We start from the raw sequence: 16,150 nt of genomic DNA, 5'->3' as shown, positions 1-16,150 counted from the left end.
ATGATAGAAGAAAGGGAGCAGTCCAATATGTAAGTGCTTTTGCGAGAAGGGGTCTGCTGCACTACCAGTAGAGGATAGGTCAGAAGCTGACCTCCTTTATGGGATTCCTCTGCTGTTTATGTCTGCATGTGGCCATTTTCCTTTATGCTGTATTGGAGGTGTGGTTGCAACCATTGAGAGAATTGCCCTGTTAGGCTTAATGGATGTAGAGGCGGTGGTGCAGTGATGGAGGAGGCTTAAGATATAAATGCACATTAAGGTGTTTGTTTTACTACATTGTCTATTTGCTTCTGTAGATTTCTCCTAAATTAACCCAAAGTTATCTTTATATAATCATTAGTGTATTTAAACAAAAAACAATTGTCTTAGTGTCGGTAATAAGTGTCATGGTGATATCTTTTAGTTCATTATTTTACCCTATAAACCCGTAGTGTCTTGCAAAATGTACATCATTTTATAAAACATCTTTAAAGGGAAGCAAGAAATCTCCCCTTCATCAGCACTTACATCCACCACATTCTCAGTATATCTATATTCTGAAGGTGTTTTGTAGAGGGGTGTGTTCATATATCATTCATAGCCTGATTTATAGAACAATTTATTCCCAAAAACATGGCGAAATGTATTCATTTTTCCTGGCTGTTCAGAGTCTTTTCTGATTGATGGAGTGATAAAAAGAGATAAAAAAAAAAAAACCTTTGACTTTTTGTCTTTATCCAATCTTCAGATTTCTGTTCTGGAAATGTATGCAAATTAGCACATATTTAATGCATACTTAAACATAAAATGTCAGAACACAATACCAAAAATATTTGTCTTATTGTCAGTAATCTACTGTGGATGTTTTATGGTGAAATCTACGTCTACGTTTAAGCACTCACAGCATTTAGTTAAGGTTGGGGAAGGATCGTGGTCTTGGTTTGCGATTGAAAAAGTAAACACTGACACTTTTACAGTATTTGATGAAAACCACCATCTTGTCAATCGTGTCAAAGTCCTTCACTTACACACCATCCATCCCGACCTCCCTCCTACGACATCTGTGCGGTACAAGAAAGTGGCACCTCCTTGATTAAGAAAAAAACACAGATCAAGAACTGCTAAAACAGTAGTGGTGTCTAAAATGATGTGTCTTCGCTGCATGAATGTTAGCATCACTAAATCAGCATTAAGGGATGAGTAACGCAAAAAGAATAAACAATGCCAAGCTCAAACAAACAGTAAACAGGCAGTGATGTGATGCTGTGATGCATATAAATAGTTGAGCCGGTGGGGATGTTCTTGGCAGGTACATTTATTAATGAGTTTGTGGAACGGGAGCCAAACAGCTCATTCTGGACTCCAGATCATCACGGGGGACAGATGTGATCAAGTGGGACTTCAGGTGGAAAACTTCTATCGGTCATATTCCAAGATGATTTGAAACGCCGAGATCTCGCTGTTTGCCAGCGGTCATTCTCGGTGTCGTTGCACAGACACAGGGAAAGTGTGGGCTGTGGTGAATGTGAGTTGCCACAACACCAATCAGAGCTGGAGGTCTGACAGCTCTGTAGCCGAAGCAGAACTCGCTGCTCCGCCATCAGATTAACTGTCAGCGCAGACAAAACGAGATAAGTGGCTGCTGATAATCCATATCCCCCCCCCCCCGGGGTGACATGGAGCACAAACAGGAAGATCTCAGTGCATGTGAAAATGTTTGATTACAGATGACTGCACACACACACACACACACCCTGTGGTGAAAGGAAGCCAGGCTCCTGGCAATGCGGCTGTTTAGCCAGAGATCCCATCTCAAAGCTTGCATGGCTGCCGAGGAAACGCACTCTCGCGTACTGCACCATGTGACATACTGCACCGACATACGCGGCGGGAAAGAAGAACAATCATTTATCTGCGCACGCATGCAGTGTTGCCGTTACATGTTTGGCAAAGTTGCTTTGCTAAGTTACAAAACTTCCACCGACATAAAACGGGCTTTTTTTTAAGGCGTGTCATCTCTTTCTCTATTTGTACTTGCCGTGGTTTCACCTGAATTGTATTGTAGCTGTCAAGAGTGGCGTTCCAATTAAGGAGGTATTGTTATGTATGAGATGGAGAGCGGGGAGGGGGGGGGTAGTAGTAGATATACGACAGCGGAGTTCTCTACACACTATTTATTGTTCCTCTGCTCCTCCTGCTTGAACTCCTACGTTCACAAAATAGAGAACACACACACTTCACACACCAGATAATGTGCTCCACAGATACCAGAACATAAGAAGTGTCTCCCCTGTGTCTCACATCTTCTTAAGCTATGTGTGTGCAACCATGCTGATGAGAATAATACAGTTTGTATTGATCTGTTTACTGGTAAAATACATTGTTTTTGATACATTTTTAATGTAAATGTTCCAGAAATATAGCTAAGATTGACACATTTTTCTCTGCAGTCCCCAACAAACAAGAATCAAGTGTCTCAAATTTTGACAAAACGTTTTTGCGAAGTAACTGTAGACGTTGAAACGTTGCTTCTGCGGTTGCTTCACTTGGTGTGAGGTCAACGAGCAGAGTACGGACACTCTGCCAATGCAACCCACATTAAAAACAGGATTCAAGCATTGTGCAGTTATCAAGAGCAACCCTTCCCTCTACAGCCACAGCGGCACTGCGTTAACACGGCAGGAAGCACGTCAATTGACCCTTTGCTAAGCCCCGCCCCACGCTGCTACTCCCTCGAGCTGTCAGAGTCTAACTTTTGGAATAAAGAAAAAAAGCTATTTCAGAAGGAAGCAGACAGAAGGGGCAAGACAATGTGTTTGAAGGATATATCCAGGATGTCAAACGGATTGAGCAGCGACAACAGGTTAAAAAGATAAAGCTGGAAGCTGAAGCCTACAGACCACAATGTTAAAGAGAGGTTTGAGACACTGTTCCTGTAAAATCACTCAAAAGCAAAGGCAGAATGTGAGCATAGAAGTGCTAATGCATGCTGCTAATGTTTTACGTAGAAATTGAATGTTTTAGAAACTTGTATTTCTTTCCAAAGTTGAACCATGACGAGCTCAAAATCAACAAAACCAGCTTGAAAATATAGAAAATCTGAAAGGATGGCAAACAGATATCAAAGCCAAAAAACAAACTATGAGAAAAATCTGCATACAAACTGCACTGGTCATCAAAAGTAATAGTAAAACAAAGAAAGCACAATTATAATGTAGACCAAAACATATCAAACATGCAGATGTGCAAGTACTGTATGCATGTTGAAATGGGAACATGTGGGAGTAATTTGCTTGAGTGTGTGTGTTTGTGTTTGGATGTCAAGACTCACTCAGAGTACATCTCTATAGGGGGGATGGACAAGCCAGCCCCTCGATCTCAGCCTGTGTCAATGAGGCCTCACAACACACACACACTCATTCAGTCCCAATTAGACCTCGGACACCCTGTGAAACCAGGGCTGGAACGGCAGCCTCGGTAATGGCCAGATCGTTATAGTGTCGGAGGGAGGGAAGCAGCGAGGGCAGAGAGGCCGAGAGAGGGGAGGAGGGAGGTGGATTGGGGATAATAAGAGGTTACGCCAGGACAGACGAGGAGGGAGATGAGGAGGAGCGCTGGCCCGGGGGTTGATTCTGCTGTAGACACAGATGTGGAGATGCAAAGGGAATAAATGCATGGACGTGTCTATACAGAGCACAAATGATTGCTTGAGAGCCTTTCATTGTCCTTCATTCCTTGCACTTCCTTAGAGTAATATCCTGCTGCATATGCAGTGCATAAAAATCCATATTGCTACATTCTATTTGTGATGCAAGTAATTCAGCACTAAAGTGTTAAACCGAGAGCCAATTCATGATTGTTTCCACCTATTGCACCAAAGATATATGAATAGAAAATGAGACACACATATTATCTCCAGGCCCTCACAGCCCCGTCTGCCTCCCTGTCCCTCCTCTCCAGCCACATCTCCTTTTCCCCTTCATCGCCATTTTCCATCCATCCACCAGACGCCCTCTGACTTTCCTTCCTTCCCCCTTCACCGGAGTGCCCCGCCCATCTGCACACCTGTTCCCACTTCCCTCATCTGCTCTGCAGTTCCCTCCACCTGCTCACCTGCAGCTCATTCCCTCATCAGCCTCTCAGTTCACCAGGCGGCCCAGGTCCATTCATCGCCTGCCAGACCCGTCATAGTGTTTCATGGTTTTCTTGGTGTGTCTTTTTTTTGTTGTTTTGGAGCTTCTGTTACCCCTAAACCTGGACCTGCACAGGCCGGTCTGCCTGCTTTCCTGAACCTGCCTATCTGGACCTGCCAGTAAGCCCATATCCCTTCAATAAATACAAGGAGTGAGGATGGACTTAGAGGAATAAGGAGTTAGGATAGTATTTGAGGAATAAGGAGTCAGGATAGTATTTTTTTATTAATCACTATTACTATTGTGATATTATATATATTGTATTCATAATCTTCTGAGCTACTGTGTGTAAGGCAATAAGTGTCAAGACTCACGCAGTCCAACAAACAGTGTAAATCACATACAAACCAGGGTATTTTGTCGAACATAAAGAATGTGGAGATAAATACATGTGGAACGGAAGGGAGGAAAGGAAGGAAGAGGAGACGGTTCAACAGAAGTCCAAAAGGCTTAAGGCTCAAAGAAAGGGATGTGGAAAATGGAAGAGAAGAAGACTTATGGGGGAGAAGAGGGAGGCAGCAGTGGGAGAACAAGGACAATGCCTGTGATTGTATCGTCTTTGTCACTGTGGCATTTTGGAGGACAGCAGGGCTGTGTGTGCGTGTGTGTGTGTGAGCGTGCATTCACAGTCCCCATCCACTCAATTTGTGGAATTGATCCGCTCCCTAATAGTGAGCAAAACAAAAAGTCAGCCTAATCCAACCTCTATTTATAACACAGATGGGAGAGAGGAGGGGGGGCGAGGGATACAATTCAACAGTAGGAGTGCTACAAATCCCTATGACAGAGAGATGAGAATAAAGATAGAGGAAGACAAATGGAGAGCGAGGGGAACAAAGAAATGGGAAAAAAAACAAGACCACTCAGTGCCACTGAAAGGATGAGAGAGTTTACAGACTACCAGCAAGAAGCGAGCCAGTGGTAGACTGAGAGAGAGCGAGAGATGAGAAGGAAGGGGTTAAGGCAGAGAAAATGGAGATCAGAAAAACTAACAACTGGAGAGGATGAGAGAGGCCAGGCTGGTGGCTGCCGGAGGACGAGAGCGAAGAGTGAACGGGCGAAGAACACAAGATAGGTTGAGAGCAAAAGGAAGCGAGACAGGAAGAGGCGAGAGCACTTGCTGGCAGGCGGCGGCGAGAGGGCGAAGAGGTGGTGGAGAGCGAAGGAGCGATAGATGGACAGCAAGAGAAATTAGTGAGGAGCACTTGTGTTTTTGGAGACGTTATTGAGTCGAATGAGAGCGTGTTGTTGTAAGACCGGTCAGGGCGGCTATTCTTATTCCCGGTGGCTCAACTGGTCTTTTTTTTTCTCTCCCTCGCTCTTTTTTTGTACCTCGCCCACACTTAATCTGCTGAAGGAAAGAAGAAGCATTGCCGTCTAATTTGAGGAAAGGAAAGTCGGCGCAGGAGGTGTTGAGCTCGATATACAAGAGGAGCAGGTGCTCTGCTCGTTGCAACAACCACAATAACAACTAGCCCGCTACTATTGGAAATGTCATGGAACTGTGTAAATCAGCGTGAGCAATATTTACGTACAGTATATAATAGCACTGATCATTTTTATACAGTACAGGATAGATGATGCAGACACATCTGATGGCTTTAGAGCAGAAGCTGTTGAGCTGTTGAGCTGGAGGGGTTGCTGGTCTGGTCTTTGGAAGCATATTGAGCTGTCAGGTGGGTGTTTGCTCGCTGTCCCAGGCGGTGAAGTCGGTGTCGACGGAGTACAAACAGCACAGCAGCGAGGATCATCCTAACTCCATGCTGGTCCCCACAGCGAGAACAGAGGCAACAGGAGCAGCACTTGGTTTGCTGACTGTGCGTGTGTGTATGTGTGTGTTTCCACAGTATATTTGCACCAACCAGTGGGGAACTGGTGGAGCTTTCAGGCTCTCTTTGATTTTTCTGTATTTCGTCTAATTTACGGACCTGGATCATGAAGTTAGACTTGGAATCATTTTGTTTGTGGGACTTTTGCAGAAACATTTCCTCTTACAATGCGTGCACAGCAAATTAAGTACCCAGGCTTAAAAAGCGGCTAAAGACGACTTATTATGAAATAAATGTTGATTGCACAATGTTATGGTTATAGAATTATGTTGCCTTCGGCATTTAGATTGGGTTGTTTTTCTGGATAGTAGCCAGGCTGCCAGTGGTAGCATGTTGCTAATGCTAGCAGCAGAAAAACAAACCGAGTGCAACAAGGAAGCCAGCGTTAGCATGGCTAGCTTTAGCATGGCTAGCGTTAGCCATGTAGCTAGATTTGTTCGTTTGATAATAAAAACAAAGATAACGTTTTCCTGCGGTGTTCTTTCTTAAATGTGCAGGGGGGGAACTTACTTCATTCCAAATCATATTTTAGTTGATGTAAAACCTAACAACCAAACAAAATCTGTTGATAAATCTACCACTATCCAATCAGCTGCACACACAAATACACACACACACACACACGGATATTTACAAGCACACACACTAGGCACAGCTTTTCTGTCAGTGTATTTATTCCACCTAATGTGATTATCCCATAAACCCTCGACAGGCGAGCACATACCATATGTTCATGCGCAAAATAGAAAAGAGTGGACAAATGCAGCCAGTGGTTCATCCACATCTAACTGTGTCAAAAAATCCGTCAAAACAGGTGTTTTATGGGGTTTTGATAGTGTGACAATAGACCTGTTTGATGCAAAAACACTTTAAAATGTAATAAAGTTACAAGTTAATATCGTTGATAATCATCTTCATATAATAATGCATACTTTAATGGGTTAAGAGGCTCACAGTACACTGGTACTGACACTTGAGAGACGCCTTAGAATGCATAGAAATGTTGTACGTTGGATTGTTTGGATTTATATACACTTACCAGTCTGTGTCGAAACTAATAGAGAAATGCAAAAAAAAAACTGAAAAAGAGTGAATTGTCTTTCTTTTTCTTTCTTTACTTTCCTTGAAGAAGCTCATTCCTCGTATCCAGAAACCCAGCTGATTCTCACAAGTATTCTAATACCAGTGCACACACACACACACACTCACACATGTCCCAGATGCAATCAGTGTGGCCTTTGCCTTGATCCATTGTGCTCTAACGATTAAGCCTTCGCCCTGCTTGGTGGCCTATAGGCCAGCTCTGCTGCTGTGCATCTCATCACATCCCATTCATCACCCTGTGTCTGTCTCCACCTCCAGTCCTCTATCACATCAGCCTGCCACTGACCTACTATTACACACACACACACACACACACAGACACACTAGTTAGTTGACAGTACACTGTATTATTTTAGCTTCTCCTGAAAGCAGTTCCTTTCATGCTCCTCACGTCTTACTCAAGGTTTGGGCAAAGTCCCTGTTTGCAATATGAGATCTTTGGTGACTACTGGATTTATCTTCCATTAGAATCAGCCATTCTTACAGATCCATCAGTAATATTTGACAGATCATCTCATTGTGTTTCACTGTTTGCTGCGATCAAAACAAGATCTTCAGTTTTGGCGCATCAAAAATTATTAAAAACTTGTTTTCTTTGTACAAATGAAACTCGTTTGAGACTTTTCTTCTGAATATGCAACATGTATGATTGGCATAGTTGGAGCAAAGCCTCATTCCAGAGCATATTTTACCTTATAAATCAGGGATGTGTATATGCATTTCTTCAACAGCTCGACTTGCTCATAGATTTGTAATAATTCCAATCCATCACGATTTAAATTACAGGTCTCAGAAATACGAAAACATACAGAAATGTATTCCTTCCATTACACTGTTACAATATTTTCACCACTCTGTAACCTTTCTGTTAATTGGACCACTAGTACAAAGAGCTTCTGTGTATTTGCACACAGATGACAGTTCATCATTTGCTGTGAGCAATTTCCCTATTATTACAGCTTGGAACCTCGGTGTAAAAGGTCAATATTTACCTCACACCCACACGTGCTTGTGCACACACACACACACACACACACACACACACACACACACACACACACACACACACACACACACACTCCCTGGCCTATCCACACTAATGGAAATAGAAACGGTGGAAAGTACACTAAGTCGAGCCTTTTTATGGGAGAAATGAAAATGCAAATTTTGAGAAGGTGTGAAATTCTGCATGCTGCACCTTGAGTTGCCGTTTCACCCCAACGTGATTCAACATCTTTTTTTTAAATTACGTATCTCTGTAAGGAGAGGGCCCTCCGCCTCCATCTCTCCATGCTCGCTTTAACGTATGGGAAGATGATATCTCAGCCGGCTCCTGTTAAGAAGTAATATATGCTTTTCAAACGCCGTGACCTCTACTGCGAGCCGTCTCTCTGCCGTGAGGTCACTTCTTCTAGCTGTTAAAAACAAGAATAACCTGAATGTAAACTTGATAATCTAAGGCTTTTTTTTGTATCTGTTATCCTTCCTGTTACACCCTGACGTTCAGCTGTGTGCCACTCAAGTGCATCAATCTTTCCTCTGCCTCTCGGCCGGCTCTATCAGTGTTTACTGACGGCACACATCATTTCCCATAAAACCAACAGCAGACAGTGACGCACAGCCCGCGGCGCGGCGGACCGCGCTCCATCCCCGCGACTAATCAGTGGGTTGATAACGCGGTGGAAGCGAAAGGCCCGCGTCTCATCGGGAGACCAGAGGGTGGCGTCTCCGAGGGGCGGGCGGTGGGCGGCGCGCTAAGCTGGAAGCACTCGACACAAGTCCGGGGCCTAATCGTCTCATTGTTTCCGTTCTGCTTGAGAGGATCAGCAGCCGTGCTAAGCTCCTCGGGGTACCGGCCCTCAGCTGCTCTCTGCCATCTTGCTTTGTCGCCGTCGTCGTTGTTGTTGTTGTTTGCGATCGCCGAGCAGAGCCAATTTATTTCGGTGGCATTGTTTGGTTTGTTTTATTTTGTCGACCTTTCAACATGGTTTTCAGTTAATCATTGTTTCTTCTTTGTCTTTAGTGCTCTCTGTTGTTCATGAGGTGCTGTCATGAGGTGCTGTTATGAGAAATGAGCACAGCCTGTCAGTATTTTCTTGTCGGTAGTAATTCACATCTTTATTTCTAGCAGAGTTTATTATTGCAGCGGTGGGAGAAGTATTCTGATCCTTTGACGCCAGTCAAAATAGGCTTTTAATGTGAAGCAACAGCAGTGGTGGCAAGTGGCTCGTTGTCAGGTTCATGCTTGTTTTTGGGCTTTCTACTAGAACGTGCTTTAATGTTCAAAACAACACATTATTGTTCTCACACTGTCTGACTGAAGATATCTGTGTTCATCCTCCCCGTTGTAGCGCCTGTCTCTTTAAGCCTTTGCGAAGATACTTCTTGTCTGATTTCACAGTTTGGGGATTGGTCGGTACTGCAGATACCCAGATGTATGTGCAGAAAGTAACATTATTTAAAAAAATTACTTCAAAAATGTACTCCGTACTTCAGTAAATGTAGTTACTTTCCATCACTGATTAGACAAACTTAACTTAATCCAACAAGCAAAGAGTGAGGAAACCTCTCGGCCTCTCTTGGTGACGTTGACCTGTTGCTCTTCCTTTTAGTTCGACATGATAACAGTAGTCTAACACCAGTCGGTGCTTGCCCCGCCATGCCACTAAGAGTAAGCCTTCGCACCATCAGCCCGCGTCTGTGCGGAAGCATTTGCCATCTGTCCATAATCTCGCATAGGATGTCATGGATTTGTCGAGGCTTTTCGCATGTATATTCTGGACACAGAACAATACATGGACTACAAGACGTGATGTTGTCATTCAGCGCCGGCTCTGTTTGTCTGCAGACGGGTTGTGACCAAAACAACTCAGGAAAAGCAAGTCGAGGAAATGTTATACGTATACCACATGTTCTCCCAGGAGAGCTGATGATGTTGTTATTATTTTATTTGCTGCATAACATTTGCATTTTTTTAATGAGATAAATTATAGAAGCTAGCTGTGTGGTGTAAGCTTTAAAAGCAGTTCATCCCACACGGGAATCACGTGTGAATCCTGAGGCTGGGAACCGAACCACCCGCCCATCTGTGGGCATTGCATGCTACACTTTTATTGTGGCAGCAACAGGACAAAGCCAGAGGCAGAGAGAGAGAGAGACAGGAAGAGAGAGAGGGAAGGCTTGTCACCCCCGAGGGCCTCGGTCCTATCTGTCACTGTGCCAGAACGATTCGCCCTGTAAGTGATCCATGGACACCGAGTCTACAGGTCAACTGTGACAGCCTGCCTGGTGTGCGTGTTTGTGTCTTACGTAGGTGCGGGTGGGTACATCAGTGCATCTGCAGTCTGTCTCCCATGATGCCAGTGGCTGTCAGTCTCCGTCTCCTGATTCACTGTGTGTATGTGTGTGTGTATGTGTGTGTGTGTGTGTGTGCCACTAATGAAATGAGATGCAGGTAGAGATGTGGCGAAGGGCATCACGGGGTTAGAGATGCACAAGAGCAATATGTTGCCACAGCAACAGTCAATGACACTTTGTCCACGTGATAGTGGCTCACGTGGGGGAGAGGAGGGGAGAGGAGGAAACAAGTTGAAGGGAAGCAGTTGCCATAGCGACTCTCCATTGCAGCTGCCTGTAAATCCCCCCCCCCCCCCCCCCCCAAGTGTGAGAGTGTCTGCCTGACTTTAGCTGTGCCTATGTATTAAGTATGACTGTGTGCGTGACCCTAGTGCATCGCGGGTGTTTTAGGGCTGAAACATTTGATGCATGTTTCAGCAGGTATTTCACATATCTCTTCTGTGCGTGCGTGTGTGTGTGTGTGTGTGTATTTGTATATAAATACCAAAGCAGGTTTCACAGGAAGCCAGACACCCTCCATCTCTCTTCCCTTCTAACAGCAGCTGTCGTGGTTATTTATGTGGTTGTTCTGCACTACTACTCTTTCATATCCCCAGGCCTACACACACGCACACACACACACACACACACACACACAGAGAGAAGCCAACAGGCGCTGTCACTGTGCCACAGTTCTAAGTCTTGTGCGCCATATGCTACCGTAGGCTCCTGGCAGGAGCAGGAGTATCGTAGCTCTCAGTCACCATGGTAGACTGGTTCAAAGGCCAACGAGGACCCATCGGGGACCAGGCTGCATGCACACAGCACTGTGGTGGCAGGCATATGTTGAAGCATCTGACATTGACTCTGAAGTGTTCCGCATGCATTTTGAAAGAACGATGCTAGAATGTATCATCGTGGTTTGACTCTTTTCAATCATATTCAAGAATAATGCATAACTTTTGATGCATCTAAAGAGCAGAATGACTCAATGATGTCAAGAAAAGGGAAATCACAATCTAAGACTCCCAATACTCTTTTCACAAGAACCAATCCCAAACCTAAACTATGTGTCATGTATCCCAATGATAGAAATGACATTATCACATGGAACTTTTCAGTTCTCTTTCCATTATTTTTTTGACCTCAAGGCAGTATCCACCAACAATTTGTGCCAGTGCGAAAAGAAAATGATGGCATCAAAGAAAGCGGTGTTTGCGAGCGATTCCCCACGGGGTAATCGACCCAGAAATAGGTCGATGTAGCCGTCCCTGCAGCTCAGGGCGAGTTGCGATTTGCATTTATGGGAGTTCCAAGTTCCAATGTGCAAAATAAAATGAGGAAATTATGGAAATTCATAGCAGACATGATATATTAAGAGCCAGTGGCCATTTATTATCTGTTGGTTTCACACAGGACGTTCTTTAGACCCCGGCTATTCTCTTTGCAGACTTGGCTTTAATGTACAGTAACTCCTCACGTCCTAATGGGGCTTTTTTTTACCAGTAAATTGCCCTTGTGCTGCCCAGTTGCCTTCAGTTTGTTTGTCGTCCCAGAGCTCCGTCGTTTTACACGGCCTTTTAAAACATCTTTTCTTTGGCGTGAGCTTGGACACCAACACTTTGAGCTCTCCCAGTTTTAGTCTTTAGTCTCTTTAGTCTTGTGTTTTGTCCACACATTCGGAAATTCTTTTGAACTATTTCTGCCAACCAATTGCACTCAACCTTTGCATCAGTGTTGGTCAATCTGGGCCTCAGTGTGACATAAAGACCGTCAGAGGTGGGCTAACTCTGATATGCTACGCTACCTCAGTGATTGTCTTCAAACATTATTGCTTTAATTCCCAGGAAACATTTGATCAGACTCTTGTAGTGGCGTCTCTTGTTATCGCCCGTTGCTGGAATCCTCGGGGAACAGAGCCGTTCTTAAGCTCCGATATAAAACTATTCTCATCCAGCCGAACAGTTTGTTCAGTATATTATGGTCCAACAATATATGATCAAAGTGTAAATACAGTTATTGACTTTTGTTGCTCTCTTTTCTCCTCTGTGTGTGTGTGTGTGTGTGTGTGTGTGTGTGTAGATATCCGGGACCGCAGGAAGAAGCCGGTGATGCTGTTCATTCATGGAGGCTCCTACATGGAGGGCACCGGAAACATGTTTGACGCCAGCGTCCTGGCCGCCTACGGCAACGTGATCGTGGTGACCATGAACTACCGGCTGGGGGTGCTCGGTAAGTGATCGGCACACGCTCCCCACAGACATTCCTGTTGCTCTGAGGATAATACATTCAACCTCCTCACTCCTATCACAAAACAATCATAATCGCAAAGTCGATGTCTCTCAGCAGATATCTTCTTGATGAAGCCGGTGATGTACGACTTCAATACAATTGATCAATATAATGACAACGAGTGCAGGCGTTGATCATGAGCGCTCACTTTTCTTATGGATTTGCTTTGTTGATTATTCCCGTCTGAACACTGATTATGTGTTTACACTTTGTTTGAATGCAAGGGTTTCATGAAAGGCCCGCGAGCCATTTCAAACCCCCTCCACCAAAAAGAAGCAGATCGTGTGTCTCAAACAAAACAACACTAAATGTTGAATTTGGTTTAAAAGGAGCATTTGATTTGCACGGCAAGGACTGTCGCAGCGTTTGTTTAGAAGATCTGATCAGATTTCTGTGCTTGTGACTAAACTCATCATCTTTTCATCCGGATTGTAATTGAAAACCTTCAAGTACCAAAGTGAGAAATATCCTCATCTTCTCATCACAAGCAGTGAGAGTTCTGTCTCTTTCTCTTTCAGCAGTGAGTTCAACAGGCAAACACTCACAACCGTAGGCTAGAAAGAGATTTATGGACTTGCACCACCTTTGACCTTCTCGCCATGTGTCCACTCACTCTATTATTTATTCGGCGAGCGAGTCCTGCATACTGTCTCCAGTTAGTAACTCTCTCGGAAAGGCCTTTTATGAGAGGGAGAAACGCGGAGACGGGAACAAGCATGCAAATCAGATACAGATCTGGCATTTTTACTGACACAGAAATGCACCTCACAATTCTTCATTTTAACTGCGCGCCGTCGCCCCGGCGCCTGCAACCTCGTCTATTTTGCAGCTGTATAATTCATTCCACAAAGATTGAGGATTGTAAAAAGGAGAATGCCTTGACGGTGTGTTTTGGTCGGAGAAGGCATGGTTATGATGCACTTTTGAGCCGTTGCTACCAGACACGGCACAATTGAAGGTTGAGGGATTTGGAATGGAGTTAATGTGGCTTCGACAGAGCGAGTGCAGTAGGCATATTGTAACCTGTCTGCTCGGGTCGCATGAGGTTCTGCCATAGCCGGGCTTCTGAATAAAAAGAGAGTATCATCTGTCGCCTCGGCTCTCTGGCACGAGCTCGTCATCCTTTTCCTAAAAAATACACTTGACTTCTCCTCTTTGTTACTCACCGCGCTCTGTCTCGCTCTGTTGAGACCAAGTCATTTAGCTTGAAGAGGAGGAACATTCCTCTAAGGAGGCAGGTGCTAACTAAAGCGAACCAAGTGCATTAGATATTTCATTAGCCAAAGAGAGAGTGGGCTGCTGGAAGCTGTTTAAAATCGGCTGCTCCGCATTTGTTTAGTTTCTTTTTTGAAGGACGCTTCTGTGTGCTTCTTCTGAGACTTTACACAGCATTTACAATAATGACAGACTTCTTTTATTTGCCTGCAATTACCTAGAGTGTTTCTATTCTGTAAATGTGACTATTGTCAAAGATGGTTGAAGCTGTCAGGAAACCAGTGTGTGGCATTCTCATCGCTCGTCACCGGAGTCCTCCACAAGCTGCTAGCGTGACGGCTATGAGTGCTAACAACAAGACATGTTCTTTGAATTCCTTCATATTGATCATTTTGGGGGAGTGGCTTTGGAGGGAGGCCTGAAGGGACGAGCAGTCAGTGTTGCAGACGACATTTAATGACTTGTAGAACTAGTGCTGCTAGTTATTCTCAGTTGCTACACTGGGCTGGGTTTTCCAGTTGGATGATTATTTTTAATCTAGCGTTTATTCTTGCTGGTTTCTACCCAAGCTTGAAACCATGTCCCAGGTTATCCAGTTTTATTAGGAGTAGAAAACACACACACACACAGTTTCATTATGGAACCAGGGAATTATTATCGCCATTTTTCTACCTCCAAGTGGTTTCAATATTCCTTCTACCCTGTTTGCTTGTTACAACGTGTCAGACGACCTGTGATGGGGAGACATGGAGACATGGAGTTCCCATATGTAGGAGTGACTTAGATGATTGCAGTGTTATCATGACAAAAAAAGGCCCAACGGTTGATGATCTTATCAGGTTGACAGTTCTTAATTGACGCAAAATGGGCTTCATAATAAGACAAAGTCTTATCAAACAAATGATTAATTCTTTAAACTTTTGTCGTTTAGAGTTTTAGATGTAAAAATTATTTAGATCAGAAGGAATTCAAGTGAGTGGATTAATAACAGAAGTTTAGTTTTTAAGGATAGTAAAGTGAGTCGGAAATATCAGCAGCTACTCACGAGGTTTTCACTGAATTTGATTAAAGTAAGAAAGAAGATAACGGTGAAGTACTACATTGTCTCAGATTGTTACTATGTCACTGGATGGGCGTTAGGTAGGACTGGATCTTATTCATCTCCCGTCCCGGTATCGTTACTCGTCTCTCTCTCTTCGCTAGTCTGGTGGCATCTCTTGCATCAAGGAGAAAGCAAATTGAGAGGGAGACTTCTGTCATTTGTATGCAAAGAGAACACCGCAGCTCCCTCCCAAATATGAGAGCCATCCAGTGCAATTTGGCCATGATTAGGAGAAATGTGAGTAATCTTTCGCACCATGCATCCTACATGATAGATGGCATTTTACTTTGACAGAGAGGGAGAGGGAGAGAGACACAGACAAGCCAGTATGGGGGGGTTAGAAATGCACATTTGTATGTGTTTTTTTAGAGGTGGTGTGCGTCAAGCACGTGTAGCTGCGTGCATTCATGCATATCAATGTCTGCTCTGTGGCTACGCTGCGAGGGCTCCCACTGTGTTTGTGTTCTTGCTTCAGCAATCGGACATGCTGATTTGGAAGGGCAACGCGGGAATTATTGATACAGCAGCTCGATGTGGTCATGTGAAATGCAAACTCAACACTGCGTGCCTGCCAGACAGAAACGGTTATCTTCAATCTCTCCAGCACATATTGGGAGTTTATAGATGTTTGCTTTAGCTTCAGTCAGCAGTCCAAAAGTTTACTAAGCCTACCACAAGTTACTGTGAAGGTTGCACATTGTTTGCATTGCTGTTCGTTTTCAATTTAGTTTTAATAATCCTGATGATGACAGCTGGAGGTCATTTGAATGCACTGGTGCTTATTGAAACTTAAAGTTGGTATTTTAAATGTAGTATTATTGCCACACATGTTTTGGTGGCATCTCGGCACGCTGAAATGCCAACTCCCGTCAAATACACTGCGCTCGGCTTCTCCAAACCACAGAGCATGTGGGTTGTGGCTACTCCGGTAGTGGGCCAATCACACCGTCGCATTAAATCGAAAGCTTGCTGTGATTGGCTGCGTGCAAAACCGTACAATCGATCTGGGCACAAAGGGTATTGAATGCAGATATCGTTTGACTGGAGAAGTTTGGAAACTACATGGAACTGGGTTATTTTGGTTGATGCCTTTTTAAGAG

At 44.2% G+C, this 16,150-nt stretch overlaps 1 protein-coding gene across 1 annotated transcript in view; it reads left to right on the top strand.

The window, feature by feature from the left end:
• Positions 1-16,150, top strand: part of nlgn2a (neuroligin 2a) — a 78,076-nt gene that overhangs the window by 9,264 nt on the left and 52,662 nt on the right. Inside the window, exon 2 of the mRNA XM_076086999.1 lies at positions 12,524-12,673. Coding sequence (XP_075943114.1) covers positions 12,524-12,673 — 150 coding nt within the window. The remainder of the gene's footprint in view (positions 1-12,523; positions 12,674-16,150) is intronic.

Source organism: Anarhichas minor, unplaced genomic scaffold (genome assembly GCF_050575085.1).
Source record: "Anarhichas minor isolate MPS153535 unplaced genomic scaffold, ASM5057508v1 ptg000009l, whole genome shotgun sequence".
In the NCBI taxonomy this organism is placed as follows: domain Eukaryota; kingdom Metazoa; phylum Chordata; class Actinopteri; order Perciformes; family Anarhichadidae; genus Anarhichas; species Anarhichas minor.
This window is presented reverse-complemented; position numbering and strand designations above follow the sequence as displayed.